This window comes from Convolutriloba macropyga, chromosome 14 (assembly GCF_964194025.1).
Source record: "Convolutriloba macropyga chromosome 14, txConMacr16.3, whole genome shotgun sequence".
In the NCBI taxonomy this organism is placed as follows: Eukaryota; Metazoa; Xenacoelomorpha; order Acoela; family Convolutidae; genus Convolutriloba; species Convolutriloba macropyga.
In genome coordinates, this window is record NC_134481.1 from 33,963,223 (window position 1) to 33,979,783 (window position 16,561).

General features: G+C 36.5%; 1 protein-coding gene across 1 annotated transcript in view; it reads right to left on the reverse strand.

Moving 5' to 3' along the window:
• LOC142353673 (protocadherin Fat 4-like) overlaps positions 1 to 16,561 on the reverse strand; it is an 88,407-nt gene that overhangs the window by 41,529 nt on the left and 30,317 nt on the right. The window contains 4 exon segments of the mRNA XM_075405977.1: positions 2,341 to 2,581; positions 4,889 to 5,647; positions 6,032 to 6,221; positions 11,150 to 11,343. Of these exon segments, the coding sequence (XP_075262092.1) occupies positions 2,341 to 2,581; positions 4,889 to 5,647; positions 6,032 to 6,221; positions 11,150 to 11,343 (1,384 nt within the window).

The window sequence follows — 16,561 nt, forward strand, 5'->3', positions numbered from 1 at the left end:
TTCAAAAGCTTACACAAGTAGTATGACTATCATCTCGACTCATTAATTAAAAGAAAAACAGCATTAGCGCAGTGCCCCCTTGCCCTTAAGTTCTCATGTTAAGAGCAAAAAGCATGAAACAACATTACGTTGCCAATAGTAGAAATTATTGAGTAAATTTACTCAAATATGTCACTGGTTTTCACGACCATGATAAGGTTAGAATTACAATCATGTGCAAACAACAGCGAGCAAGATAAACTTGTTCAGATTTGTTGCAATATTGGGAAAATTCGTTATTTCTCCGCGATGCCTTTTTAAGAACGCGGGGACAGCAGCGGCAAGATCTTTACCATGTTGTCCGCTTCCATCGCAACTGTTGTGCATGGTTACAGTATCTAATAATCACGATAGTTAACGTATCAATTAGACCGACATGAGATAAATCCTAATTGGTGATAAATTACAGAAACAGCCTCGCAATAATGATGTGGATTAAGAGCATAATTAATATGTTACGTGTCGAACACTAAAGAACATAACCGACTAACGTCGGGCGAATTACTCTCAAACGGTTACATGACAATTTACCCAATGCCATTATACCCAATGCCAAAATACCCAATGTCATTATACACAATTCACTTTGAGATTTTCGTTTCTTAATCCGAGCACTTATTAGCAGAAAATATCTCTAACACGTATGATTTAACAAGCGGATAATTTAATAACAAGTTCGGTTTTGATAGTTTCATATCAAGTCCCACGGGCCGCTGAGGCATGGCCATGGCCATTAAGTATGTTAAAATATACGGGTAATAGCGACTGCTAATTTTTTGTCGGATTATTGAACGAAAATATCAAAGTACATTGGGTATAATGGAATTGGGTATTTTGGCATTGCGTATAACGGCATTGGGCAAATTTTCCTGACACCCTCTCAAACGACCGGCCCACGGTTGGCTTCATCAGTAGCTAGGCACGGTTTACTGAGGTCAGCTTTAGCTTACCCGGGTTGCTCATCATACATAATTCTTAGTAGTCATACTAGGTCATATATGATTCCTAGTATTCATACAAGGTCATAAATGATTTGTATGATTTCTTAGTAGTCATACAAGTATCATATATGATTTCCTAGAAATCATACAGGGATCATACAAAAAAAATTCAAAGTCTAAAAACTGTATATCTTTCATTTTCTTTTGATGTTGAAAAAATTTCCCGGAAATCATACAAGGCCATATATGACACATAAAACATTGATTGGTTCCACAAATTCCCGTATAATGTAGTCAGAGTACATAATAAATTATTATTTCGCATTTGCATTCCACATTTGATTCTTTGTGTGGGCGAAAAAAATAACTTTCCAACTTAAATATATTCAGAAAACGAATTTGAGGTTATCTGCAAAAATTGTTGCGAATATTTTTTTTGTAAATGAGCATTTATAGATATAAACTGGCTTCAGAGAATATCAGAAATTTATTCATGTATTTGGACTTACTGTTTTATTGCGTGCCCAACTTTGCATATGATATTGTACGTTTGGGTCTTTTGGCGGATCACAAAGTGATGCCGGGGAATCACATAATTGAGTCCCTGCCGAATGCAATTTTTAAAAGACATAAATGGTGTTAAAATTTATGAAAAATAGATGTATGATTCTTGGTATTTATACTAGGATCATATATGATTTCTTTGTAGTCATACAAGGTTCATATATGATTTCCTAGTTTTCATATGTGATTTCTTAGTAGTCATACAAGGATCGTACTAGGAAATACGTTATGATTTGTATGATACCATATATGATCCTTGTATGACTACTAAGAAGTGGTGACCCGGGTAATTGAAGGGGCGTAAGTGAGCGCAGCGGAGGGGGGGGGGGGGGGGGGTGCAGCGGGGGGGGGGGGGCGATGGGGGTGACAATAGTGGGGGGGGGGGGGGGGGTTAAGAACCGCCCTTCGCACCATAAGTATAAGTCTCCAAAACAGAAGTGTTGTGAATGGTTAAAAATTCAAAACTGCAGGAAAATTGTTGTGCTATCCTCGATTACGACTGATGATGTTCATGCTTATTTCGTCGCTGTTGTCGGTAGTCAACGAGTAGCTTTTAAACGCGGAAAACAGTGACGCAAAGAGAAAATATGAGACGCGGTATTGTCACTGTTGTCAACAAAAGGCCCGAAAAGCCCCAAAAATACAAGATGTAACATTGATGTCATAAAATTTTTAGATTTTCAGTTTTGTGTTTGCGTTTTTTAATAGATTTATTGTATGACACAGGAAAACACGAAGGATGACAAAATTTATACATGCTAAAACTATCCTTAAAATAAGTTTGAAATATTCATACGCCGCGCTTCCAGGCGATTGGGCTTCGTTGATAGAAACGGTAGCCATGACTTCACCAGCATCTAGGAACTGCTCCACGACAATCTTCACTTTATGAACAATTCCTGGGTCTGTGATTTCTGAAGATTGTTGGTTTAGTACAGGATGACCTCCAATTCTAGTTATTCTTGGAGCAACATTATTGCTCAGGTCATCATGCACTATGATGTGAATGTTAACTTGAGATCGGTAACCGCTCGTATCTAAAAACAAATTGAAGTAAAAGCATCAAGTTCGTTGGATTGCCGATTTTGAATATTTGGATATGCAGAACTTACTAACTAAACATACCCGGCAAGTTCGTTGAAAAAAGCCGCCGTTAATTCCCATAACCACGATTGGGATTGAAAGAAAAAAATAGTGAAGATAATGATTTTAAGTGCGAACTGATTTGACGTCATTTTGTAACTGAACATACTCCTGTCTCATAGTGAGACGATGCAAGAGCTAGTATCAATACCAATAAGCATCAGAGAGGGTAACTAAGACTTATAAGAACAAAGTTCGAGTATCAGGAATCTAAAACTGGGTTTTATGCGTTTTTCCCGTTTCTAATTCTGATTTCGTTTTTTGATACTGAGTCTGTTCATTTTGAATTGCTTTGCTGTGCAACTGCTGTCTAAAAACACTATTAGCAGAATGAGCGAGTGAAACTCGTGAAAATCTTGAACAAGCTGTGAACCAAGGTAAAGCGAAACATTTAGTTCGACGAAGCAAAAAAAAACATAGGACAAGCCCTGAATTACAATCCAAAGAATTGATTTAGCTTTCACCTGACAAAAAATAAGCCGTATTATATGTCCAATGAGAACAATTAGTTCTCCATTGAGATAAAGCAACTTTACCACAAAAACAAAAAAAAACAAGCAAGACTAAAAAATCAGATCAATTTTTTAAAGACATGACTAAGAATCAAAACATGACTAAGAATTCATGAGACTAAGTAATTTCCCTTGTTTCTCATTATCAACCGATGAAACCTGTCATTAATGGGGTTAAGTGATAAGACAACAAAAGTTCAATAAATACTTGCAAAACTCAAAATTCACTAAGTTGTTTTTAAACAAAGGGGCAGCGTGTAAGTCAAAGAAAGCAAAAGCTATGAATTGAAAAGATTTTAAACAAAAAGTAAAGCTCTTTAGAAAATAATGAAAACGGTCAATAATGACACAAAGATATAAGACACTATAACTAACAAAAACTCACAAAACTCAAAAACTCTAAAACATTTCATGAAAACAATTGATGTCAGTCATAGAAGGCATCAGCTTTGAACAAAAACGGTTTAATCGACTAAAGTAACCTCTATTAGCATTTTTTTAAAGAAAGGGGCAGCGTGTAAGTCAAAGAAAGCAATAGCTATGAATTGAAAAGATTTTAAACAAAAAGTAAAGCTCTTTTAGAAAACAATGAAAACGGTCAATAATGACACAAAGATATAAGACACTATAACTAACAAAAACTCACAAAACTCAAAAACTCTAAAACATTTCATGAAAACAATTGATGTCATAGTCATAGAAGGCATCAGCTTTGAACAAAAACGAATTAATAGACTAAAGTAACCCCTATTAGCAACTTATGGGGCCTGTTATTAATGAGAATAAACGATAAGACAAAAAACTACAAAAGTACTAAAACTCAAAAATTAACTCATAATTTTTGAGGAAAAGTAGTGTCAAAGTCATGGGAACTAATAAGCTATTAACTTGGACCATTAGTTAGGTTCTTTTTGCGCCTCATTATCAACCTATGAAACATGTCATTGATTATACTGTAATAAGACAAGAGATAATTTTTGAAAGTGGTCAAAATCAGATATTTTCTTTTTTAACAAGTAAGTGTTGAGGTCATAAAGTTTCAGCTGTCCCTTGATGAACTCTAGCAATTCCAACTAGGCGCAATTAGAACACATATGTATCATACTAAAAGGACTCAAGGAAAAGAAACTTTGAAAACAGAAGTCAAATTGACGCACGTAAAAAAACTCCCTCTCAAAAACCGAAAACTTGTTCAAACACCAATTTCTGACTCCTTTAAAGGTAGTTTGGAAACAAAATCACGCCTACTCTAATTTTCGCTCCCTTTAGTACTTCAAGGTGACTAAAATCATCACTCTAATGACTTCCCACTGACATAAGAAAGCCGAAAAAAGCGTGAACAGATCTTTCAAAAAAAGACAACACACCAATACAATTGAAATTCTTTGAATTCAAATTGTAAAAAATAGGAGCGCTATAATAGCCAGCCGCCAAGCTGAGGCGACTATTTAAAAATAGGAGCGCTATTACAGCCGGCTGAGATGCTCAAGCGGCTATTGTATATACCGTATATTGGATATCACTCTCAATCATACTATCGATTGAAATGGTGCGCGACATTAGAACGTACTCTCGTCTGTGAATTTGAAACACAGTATCTTTACTACTATAATGTGAGCTTTTTGAGCATGCTTATGGGAAAAAGGTCATCAAAGAAATCAGTAAACTAATAGCCACTAAGACACCAACCTGCTAGTTGCTGAATATTGATTTGAAGACTAAACTCCTGGTGATCTGCGAACGCGACTGTTCGACTCACAGCAATGCTTAAAACGCCACCTGTTAACTGAACAGCGAACAAACCATCGAACGAATATTCCAATTCCACTTTTGCTTCTTCATCAGATTGCGAACAGTAGTCGGGAAACAGTTGAAAACTTCCCACTTCACCAGGATTTTTACCTTCAGAAAGCAAAAATACAGTTCCGTCTCCTAAAGGTGCCAGTATGCAGTCCTGAATAAAATCAATCGCAATTTCAAAATCAATAGCAAAAACATTTGTGACTAAAGATGGCTGTTGTTGATTATACGCAAACCAATAAACGGAGTAACTTTCACTTGGCTCGAAATCTGGTTGAATAATTGACAGAATTCCTGATGTGGGATCTAGTTTGAACATTTCCTGCGCTCTTGGACCCCTTAGGGTAGAGGCGAATATCGTCTCTAGGCCTTGATTGGGGGTCGTAAGCCTCCCGAGATCAACTAATTCCATTTGTGGAACAGTCCATGGTTTTAAAGCCATGTTTACGCGTTCCTGTGTTCCTCCGATCGCAGGTTTCTCTTCATCGAAATCAATGATGAGCAAAATCAGATCATGTTCAATCTCTTCCGATGAGCCAACGACAGAAATGCACAAGGTGATAGTAAGCTGTGATATTGAACTGTTTGGCGTTGATTTCAGGCTCAGTGTCAAATCATTGGAATTCAGTGCTAGCCATGGTTCTGTTTCTAAACAAAAATGTTCAACATAAACCATGCCCAGCAACTGTTCTTACATTGTGAGCAATTTGACTGTCTCCGTCAAGCTCGTGAGAGCAAGCGAATTAACTGCAAAACTGACTGACGTCACACAAATTGATCTTAAATGACAGGTGTGGTTTAAAGGTTGGCGCTTTGATATCGGGCTTACACGAAACATATCAGTTATTCAGTTAAAGGACTTATTATTCAATTATTTATCCAATTACTGCATAACTGAATTCTTAACGAGAGCCATTAATGGTTTGAGAGGTCAAATGAAGCAGGCTAAAATAGCGTAAAAAGACCACAATAACCCAAATAACTGCATCAGTTTTTATTCTGAGAGTTTTTAAAAAATGAAAAGGTTCTGACCTTTCTTCATTGATTCAGAGCAGAAATGGATGCCACTGATCTGAGTCGCCACTTGCTCCGAACGATCGAGATCTTTGACCGTGAGAGTGAAAAATGGAATGCCAAGAGGTGTCTGTCTGTAAACTGTCACTTCATCAAATCCGTACACTTCCAAGTCACTGTCCTCAACATCCAGGACTTCAACATGCACCTAAAATTCACGAGTTTGGTTCCAATTTAAGAAGTACAGTTTCTATTTGCAAATAAACAAGCAGGCACGCACCAACCTGTGCGTCGTACAAAAGTTTTCATCATAGCAAATGAAATCATAGAATGAACTATATCGCTGCATGGGGCGGACAATCACAGAAGCGTTTGAATACATAAAAATTTGTTTGTTGCAGCCGACAGTTAAAAGCAGGAAAAACACCGACCATATTTTGACCTCCCTCAATTTCGAAAGACGTATCTAAGTGAAATGAGAAACATAAGAAAGTTCATATTAACGAAACGTGATCGAACAATCTTCATCTTCTTTACTATCTTTGAATTTAACAGTAACAACTCATATTACTCTTAATTCTCAAGTTGGGGTTTCAGAGACCCGTATCACAACACGGCGATACCTCCATGAAGTTATTTCTTTAATTCTTGAGATACTTAAAATGAAAATTCCGAGATCGTGACTGTGTCTCAAAACACTCGTATTTTTTGTTTACTGCTGAAAACAATATCCAAATTATTGAAACAATGAGCTAGTTTAGGAACAGCTAAGCTGTAACCATAGTTATCAAAAGCGTTATATGCATATTTCTGTTTGACAATGGTTGCAAAAAGACTCTCAAAACATTTTTCCTGCACTTAGACATTTCATTCAAGCATGCGTTGATAAGTAGAAGTATTTCTAAGCTCAGAAAATTTATTTCAGAAAACGCGCAAAACTGAAAAAGGAGGCAAATAACAGGCAAATTTCCGCAAAAAAGCCACCGTTGGCCACTCTGCCCAACGTTTGGATTGAAACACTTAGGAAAAAAGGTAACAAAAAAATTACGGTAGCCAATTTTTTACAGCCAATTTTTTAAAGTTGAATCTGACCCAAAATCCAATTAGATTCGAAAAATATGTTGAATTCGGCTCTAAATTAGAGGACAATCTCTTTAAAACTAACTGCAATTAGCAGCATACTCTAAACATAACCGACTAACGTCGGATTGAGAGGGGTGTGGGTGAGTGAGGGGGTTAAGAACCGCCCTTCACCCGATAAAATTGTCTCAAAACAGCTTCGGTGAATCGCATACTTAGAGACTAGAAAGGCGTAAGGCTCTAAGAGAGCCACTCAGCCACTTAATGCCCTCGGGGCTTTATCTGTCGATCCGTTTTTGAAGACCAAAAACTGACAGGGTTAACCAAAAAATCAGTCAGTTACAAATTGCGCATAAAAGAAAACAGGGCTAAAATAAATGCTACAAACTTTGATTGAGAGCAATTTTAAACAATTCATAACAATGCACCAAATCAGTTAGTCTTAGCTCCCGAGCTTCATTGGTCAATTCCGTATCATTTCATTGAGCCTTTTGAACGTTGTTGCGTAAAATTGCAGAAAGAATTCTAAATTCCACGATAGAGATTAGATGTCTATATCCTGGTATGACTTCAAACAGCGCTTGAAAACAAGTAAAATGAGGCTATTTTATCTTTTCGAGCTAAGAAAATGTTAACATAGCAGATTAACGTCGGTCTGATTGCTCTCGAACTACCGGCAAGCGGTTGGCCTCGGTAGCAACTGGCTGGGGTGAGGGATGCTAACATTACAAGTGTCAGCAGAGTGTAGGTCACGCTCAGGGGAGGACTGAACTAATACTGCTAAAAACTTTGCTGCAGAGCAATTAATAAATGAACAACTTTTCCCCTAATGAAGAGGATATTATGCGTTTATAAACTAATTACAGACTGCGGTTAAGCAATGGTGAGAATTAAAAATGTTAAAATGACGAGAGCCTCCTACACCAGCAAGAACTAGACAGCACAGTAACTACTAACATGGCTGGCAGATTGCCAGGAAATAGCCGCAATAGCTTCCTAGATCTGAAATCTCAAAAAGATAATGGAAAGACGAAAAATAACTTTTTCAATATATGCGGAGATGTCATATTTTGATTTTGAATCTTTATAACTTATTGCTTCTATTAGCTGATCTCAAATAACCTTCATTTAGAGTGACACACACCCATTTGACTTTATCTCTTTGAATTAAAGTAAATAAAAGTCAATTTTAGAGTGAGGAAGTCATTTTTGAGAGTGAGGTAAGCCACGAGTGACCAAAAACTTAATCACGCGAATGAACAAAAAACTAGACCTAGATCGGACTATAGGTGATTCGGGAAAACCATTATTAAAAAATCAGATCAAAAAAATTTTTGAAAATAATCAATGTCAAGATGCAGCATGTGAACAAAAAAATAAGGAGGAAATGGGCATTTGGTTTAAAGAAAAACAAATAGGCCTAGAATGAACTATGAAATCCATTTAGAAAAAAAATCCGATCCAAAATATCGAAAAAGTAAAAATCAAAGTGAAATGGCCGCATGTGGACAAAAAACCACTAGCGAGAAAGCAAATTTTTGTTAACACCGTTTTCTCACTCTACTTTAAATTTAGAGCGAAAAATATTCACGCCGCAAAATCACTAGCTTTTTCGCTTCACTTCCTTTTTCGGCGTTACCAAAATCACTACTCCAATTTGATTTCAAAAATCATGAAAATGTGTGAACAGATCTTATAAGACAGCGCCCCAATACAATTCAAATTACTTGGATTGTAAAAAATCAAGAGAAGGCCAATAATAACCCAAGCTACCGTTGTGCGGCTATTAAAAATACTGGACTGCCAGATTCAGCGATAATTTGATTCCTCTGCAAAAATTAGATGACAGTGGACCAATAATTTTTTCAAAACTTTTTCAAATGCTTGAGCCTTCAGATGTACTATTCTATTGACGGGAAAACGACAGGGAAAAAGTCACGTACGTCAACATGGCAATCCTGGAAGAAACTATTGTACGATTACTATTTCATTTCGTTGCCTGAGAACTTATGTAATCAAGGAATAGCCGTTGATTAGCACTGAAAGTATTAATCATCAAAACATTATAGCCAAGAATATAATAACTTTTTTACACTTCAGTTGACCTCTGGTTGAAATGTCTTCTTCTACTGCGTGCTCCTTCAGGCAACTAAAGGCAATACTACTTTGTTTGGTTTTTGTTTATGATAAATGAGATATAAAACAAAAAAAAAGAAAAGTAAAAAGAAATTAGAGGAAGTTCAAATTCCATGTAATTTTGCATTATTAAAGAACAATAGAAAAAATTTTACTGTGCCTTGAGAAAAATGCACAAAAGTAAACTTTGAATCTATTTACTTATTGAAGCTCGATGTTTCAAGAAGACTGAAAAATCCTTTTCAGGAATTTTCATTAAAATAACGGTTTCAAATAACAGTTCAAATCAATCAGCAGCTGCTTGGATCCCACATATGATACAATTAGAGTAAAAAACCTATAAATTTATCTTTCTGACGGCAGGAAAGTACAAGAAACTAAATTCTATGAAAACAAAATTGGTCTAATTTTCTCCCAAATTAAAAATTAAGTTTTCCTACCATCTTTTCTATCTGGCAGCAAGAGATGGTACACCGCAACGTGAAAAGCAGTTTATTTAAAGTTCATTTAAAAAGTCCGTTGGAGAAATATTCATGCTTTGCTAAAACATACTGGGTAGATTGCGGGAAAATAGCCGCCAATGATTCCCATAACGGATTTGGATCGAAAGAACAGAGAAATGGAGAACAATGATTGTTGTACAAAAAATGCAAACTTTTTTTTTAAAATTTCTCTTTGTTGCTACACTTATTCATGTTTCATATTGAGAGGATACCGAGGCTTGTATCAAAGCATTAGAGATGGTAACTAAGCCTTCTAAAAACAAAGTTCGAGTAGCTGGTATCTAAAATTGTGCGTTATAGGTTTATCCCGTTTCTGTTTTTGATATCGTTTTGCGGTATTGACTCTGTTCATTTAAGATTGCTGTGCCGAGCAAAAGCCGTTTAATAGCACTTAGAGCATAAGTGAGAGAAGATTGAAACTAGCCCAGAGAAGTTAGACAGCAGCGAACCAGTAGTTGTTCCAGACCACCAGTAAAAAATGGGGTCCAAACCATCCAAAATTCAAAACTGCCGTTCACGCCCTGAAGTTCTGCTTCTCGATACTCACTGCCCTCTGGCTTTACCAATCTATTCCGTTTTTATTTCAATGGATAACATAGACCAACTAACGTCGGACGAACTGCTCTCGAACAACAGGCAATGTAACTTACTTCAGATGTAACTTATTTCAGGCGATGTAACGATGTAACTCTTAGTGGGTGAAAAAAAGGTGCGACAAGGTTTTTACAACAGTAGATGATAAACTTCTGAATGAGAGCAATTTAGATCACTTAAAATACAAACGTCAAGCATGAAAAAGTCAGTCGAGCGAACAAAAGAACATTCTAGAGAAAAAAACGCAAAAGAACGGTAAAACGAAAATTTTGCATAAAAACAGACATCCGTTTACAATAATTGCTCCAAACTTCGTTTGAGATTATTTAAAAAACTCACTAATTGTTTGGAGCACAAAACTCTTGATATACATGCAGTTTAAGGTGCGTTGCGTGAACAGAATATAATCACCAGCTGAGTAGCTTTTATGTTTGTCAATTTATGCATTAAAACTGAATAATCGATACATAACTGATAAATGTCGGGTGAATTGCTGTCAACTATCTGGCGAGCCATCGGTTTCGTCAGTAGCTAGCTGCTACTTAGGGAGGGGGTCAAAACAAGGAGAAACAGGAGGGGGTCGAACTCTAAGAACCGCCCTTCAAACCATGAATTTATATCTCTTGAACAGTTTCGGTGATTCGCATACTTAGGATACTGAGCCGCAAGGCTTAGATTAGTTGTTGCTCTCTTTTACCTGTTTATCCCGTTTTTGAGGACGAAAAATCAAATGGTCAGACGAAAAAAGTTCGTAGTACAAAATATCGCACAAAAAGCCAGCGGGACTATTATAATTGCTACATACTTGCTGAAATGCACTTACTGCAACTCTTTGAAAGTATTTGAAATTTGAGCTGTGAACAAGCACATCAAATACAATTTCAGGTCTCTCGACACATGGATTGAACTCCTCGGCATCCAACACTTGATTAGAGTACAGCCCGTACACGCCAATAGAGTCGATTCTCTTCACTAGGAAGAATCTGTGATCGTCCACAAACAGATTGTTTGTATCCTCTAGAAAAGAGCAAGAAATGGTTAGAGTCCTTCAAATTCATATCGAGGGTAATGCATAAATGTTTGGTTAAAGGATTTTTATACAGAAAAAATCTTACTCCATATACATTTGCAGCCCGATATGTGGCAAATTAATGAAGATTTGGTGCCTTTATTGTAAAACTCATCAAAGATAAAGAAGATAAAAAAATATTATCCAAAGCCTGAAACCATGAAATATCTTTACTTATTTTTTTTATCAGAAAACCAAGGCCCCATGTCAAAAATAAGACTAATTTATATCACAAAACAAAAATAGGCTAAATTTATATAAAAAAAGACCCCTTTCTGGAGATATCAAATGACAACATCAATTATTTTTACTTACGGCTCCAAGGGAAAACCAATCGAACCAGTCAAAAGTGGGACTAAGTCATAAGACAGCAAAAACAACAACAAAACGTGAAAGTTCAGTAAAATTTGATCCCGTTTTTGAGGACGAAAAGTCAAAAAGGTCAGATGAAAAATCGATCATGCGAAAAATAGCAAAAATACCACAGGATTATTTAAATTTCTACAAACTTCGATTGCAAGCAATTAACAAACATCAAAAATTGAAGAAAAAACCTTCAAAATTTGCTGAAATTCCATTTAAATACAGTGATAAGTCAAAAACATAACCGAATAAGGTCGGGCAAATTGCAATAACGTTTTGCTTAGTCAGCAGCCAGCTGCCACTTAGGGAGGGAAGTTTGAGGGGTGAGCATGAGTCGAAAGGAGGAGTTCAAGATCGCAGATATGGGTTTCGCTCGAGCAGGGCAAGAGAGTGCGAGGTGGATACGTGAGCGTATACGAGAGTACGGGTGGAATAAGTGAGTGTGGAAGTGATGGGAGGGGGAACATAAAAAGCGGAGGGGTCAAACTTGATCAACCGCCCATCAGATCCTGAATTTGTCTCTCAAACAGCTTCGGTAAATCGCATTCAGCCTCTGGGCTTCACTTGTTTTTCTAGATTCTGAAAAGCGTCGACAAAAAATGCTTAAATGAAAAATTGAATAAAAAAGCAGGACTAACATGATTGCTACAAACTTCGTTGAAGAACAATTAAAAAAGAAAACATATGAACTGAAAACAAGGAACACTTTAATCAATGTCTTATAAGACAGTCAATGGTACCTGCCATTAAGGAACAATATTGATTAGTAAAACAGACAAAAATACGGGCAAAACTCAAAAACTAATTAATTCTAAATAAACAAATAGTATCAAAAACTTAAAAAACGTTCAGGGCTAATTGCGGGATTCAACCGATTGAACCTATTCACAATTAGAACTCAGGCATCACTTTTAGTAGCACTCAGTAAAACGCTAAGAGTGAAACGCAACTAGCATTCAGTAAAACGCTAGTTTTATATTGAAAGACCCCTTTCTTGAACAATCAAATGACAACATCATTTAGTTTCACTTACGGCTCCATGGGAAAAGCAATCGGACCAGTCAAAAAGTGAGACTAAGTCAAAAGACAGCAAAAAGAAAAAATGCTCAAGTTCAAATATATTTTATGAAAGTGTATTGAAAGAAATGAAAATGACTGAGTGCTCAACTAGAAGTTTCAAATACGGTGACTGAGGAGGTCAAACTTTTAAGATCAACAACCGGCCTTCCCGCCATAAAATTGTCTCCTCAAAACAGTTTTGGGAATCAAATTTTCAGTGTTTAGTAAAGCATACCAAAGGCTAAGAGAATTTAATGCCCTCCGTGCGCTACCTGTTTATCCTGTTTTTGAGGACAAAAAGTCAAATAGGTAAGACGAAAAATTGACCATGCAAAAAATTGGATGAAAAACCACAGGACTAAAATGAAAGCTACAAACTTCGATTGAGAGCAACTAACAAACGTAAAAAAAGTGAAGCAAAACTGAAAAAATCACTGAAATTTCATTTAAAAACAGTTCAATAAAACAAAATCATAACCGAATAACGTCAGGCGAATTGCTCAACGTTTTGCTTAGTCAGTATTTAAAAACTTTATTGTAAAACTCATCAAAAATAAAGAAGATAAAAAATATTATCCGAAGCCTGAAACCATGAAATATCTTCACTAATTTTTTTACGTTTTTGAGGACGAAAAGTAAAAAAAAGGTCACATGAAAAATCGATCATGCGAAAAATAGCACAAATACCACAGGATTATTATAATTTCTACAAACTTCGATTGCAAGCAATTAACAAACATCAAAAAATTGAAAAAACCTTCAAAATTTGCTGAAATTCCATTTAAATACAGTGATAAGTCAAAAACATAACCGAATAAGGTCGGGCAAATCGCAATAACGTTTTGCTTAGTCAGCAGCCAGCTGCCACTTAGGGAGGGAAGTTTGAGGGGTGAGCATGAATCGAAAGGAGGAGCTCAAGATCGCAGATATGGGTTTCGCTCGAGCAGGGCAAGAGAGTGCGAGGTGGATACGTGAGCGTATACGAGAGTACGGGTGGAAAAAGTGAGTGTGGAAGTGATGGGAGGGGTAACATAAAAAGCGGAGGGGTCAAACTTTATCAACCACCAATTAGATCTTGAATTTGTCTCTTAAATAGCTTCGGTGAATAGCATTTTAGCCTCTGGGCTTGTTTATCTCGATTCTGAAAAGCGTCGACGAAAAAACGCTCAAACAAAAAATTGCATAAAAAACAGCACGACTAATATGATTGCTACAAACATCGTAGGAGAACAATTAAACAGCAAAAACTATTATCTGAAAACAATGAAGTTTAATCAATGTCTTATAAGAAAGTCAATGCTACCTGCCATTAATTAACCTTATTGATTAGTAAAACAGAAAAAATACGGGCAAAACTCAAAAATTATAATTTCTAGAAAAACCAATAGTATCAAAAACATACAAAACATTATTGGCTAATTGCGAGATTCAACCGATTGAACCCATCCATAAATAGAACATATGCATCACTTTTAGTAGCACTCAGTTTAAAGCTACGAGTGAAACGCTGAGATAAATGCAAGTAGCATTCAGTAAAACGCTAAATTTATACTTAAAAAGACCCCTTTCTTGAACTATCAAATGACAACATCAATTAGTTTCACTTACGGCTCAATGAGAAAACCAATTGGACCTGTCAAAAGTGAGACTTAGTCATAAGAGAGCAAAAGAACAAAAAAACGCGGAAGTTCAGTAATAATTTATCCCGTTTTGAGGGCGCAAAAACAAATAGGTCGGATGAAAAATCAATCATGCTAAAAATTTTACAAAAGAGGCAGCATGGATATTATAATTGCTACAAACTTCGATTGCGAGCAGTTAACAAACATCAAAAGAATTGAAGCAAAACATTAAAATCTCATTGAAATTTCATTTAAATACAGTGGTAAGTCAAAAACATAACCAAATAACGTCGGGCAAATCGCTTTAATTAATTGCTCAGTCAGCAGCCAGCTGCTGCTTAGGGAAAGAATTTTAGGGGCTGCTCATGAGACGAGGTGGAGGAGTGGGGAGGCCATGATCGAGGATTTAAGTTTAGCTCAGGCAGAGCATGAGAGTGCGAGGTTACGGGTGAAATGAGAGAGTGTGGAAGTTATGTGAGGGGGAACATAAAAAGCGGAGGGGTCAAACTTTATCAACCGCACATCAGATCCTGAATTTGTCTCTCAAACAGCTTCGATGAATCGCATTCAGCCTCTGGGCTTTACTTGTTTAACTTGATTCTGAAAAGCGTCGACAGAAAACGCTCAAATGAAAAATTGCATAAAAAACAGCAGGACTAATATGATTGCTAAACTTCGAAGGAAAACAGAGTCAGCTGCTAGCTGCGGCTTAGGGAGGAACTTTGAGGGGTGAGCACGAGGAGAGCTGGAGGAGTGGGGAGGCCAGGATCGCGGTTAGGAGGTTAGCTTGGGCAGGGCGTGAGAGTGCGAGGTTACGGGTGGAATGTGGGAGTGTGGAAGTGTTGGGAGGGTGAACGTAAAAGGGGGAGGGGTCATACATTAGCAACAACCCTTCAGATCTTGAATTTGTCTCTTAAACAGCTTCGGTGAATCGCATTTAGCCTCTGAGCTTTACTTAGATCTCGATACTGAAAAGCATCGACGAAATAAAGTTCAAGTCAAAAAATTTGCATAAAAAACAGCAGGACTAATATAAATGCTACAAAATTCGTTTGAGAACAACTAAAAAGCATAATTTATCAACTGAAAGCAATGAACACTTTAACCAACGTCTTATTAGAAAGTCAATGGTAGATGTCATTAATGAGTCTTCTTGATTAGTAAAACAGGAAAAAAAACGCGCACAACACAAAATTAATTTAAATTCCAAAAAAAAAAAAAATAATATCAAGAACTTGAAAAACATTACTGGCTAATTGCGGTGTTCAACCGATTGAACCTATCCACAATTAGAACACATGCATCACTTTTAGTAGCACTCTAAGAGTAAAACGCTAAGAGTGAAAACAGCTAAAACAGAACTCAAATTGCAGCACGCGAACAATAAAACTTGCTCAGCAAACTCATTCAAACACAATTTTAATAGTCCAAATGAAATTCAAGAAACATTTCACGCCTTCAAATCACCCGCTTCTTCACTGTCTTTACTAATTTTGTGTATAATCACCACTCCAATTTGTCTACGAGACTGTGTGAACAGATCTTAAGACAGGGCCCCCCATACAGTTCAAAATCAGTAATTTAAAAAAAAACAGGACATCGTGAATAGCACCGCTGAGCTATGAAGAATGAAGCCAATTTTGAGCACTTATGGTTTGATTTTAGTAAAGGTTGAAAAGTTCAATCAAAAAGTTACGCCGATAAGATTAAAGTTGGTCGCGCGAAAAATAGAACCAAAAGCACCATGTCCGAAACTGGTGGCTGCGCAAACAATTCAATGCGGTTTGGAATGTTGAGGTAGCAAAAAGGAATGAAACGTTTGAAAAGTTTTATAATTCCTCATGAATTCGTTAACCTCTATTACTTACATCGTTTTCATATAATGCTTTAACTAATAACTCTGCTTTCTAAAATTACTTAAAAAACTTTTCTGATTACAGAAACAGGGTATAGCTTATTTATTGCCTAAAGTTTGTAAGTTCAAGTTGGGTCCGCATTATGTCGGACCAGCATAAAACAATACCTATACAGTCAATGATTGTATAGCAGTCAATGATAACATCATGGTTTACCATTGGTTGTACCGCTGAGATATACGGCAGCCTGACGAAATTATTTTGGC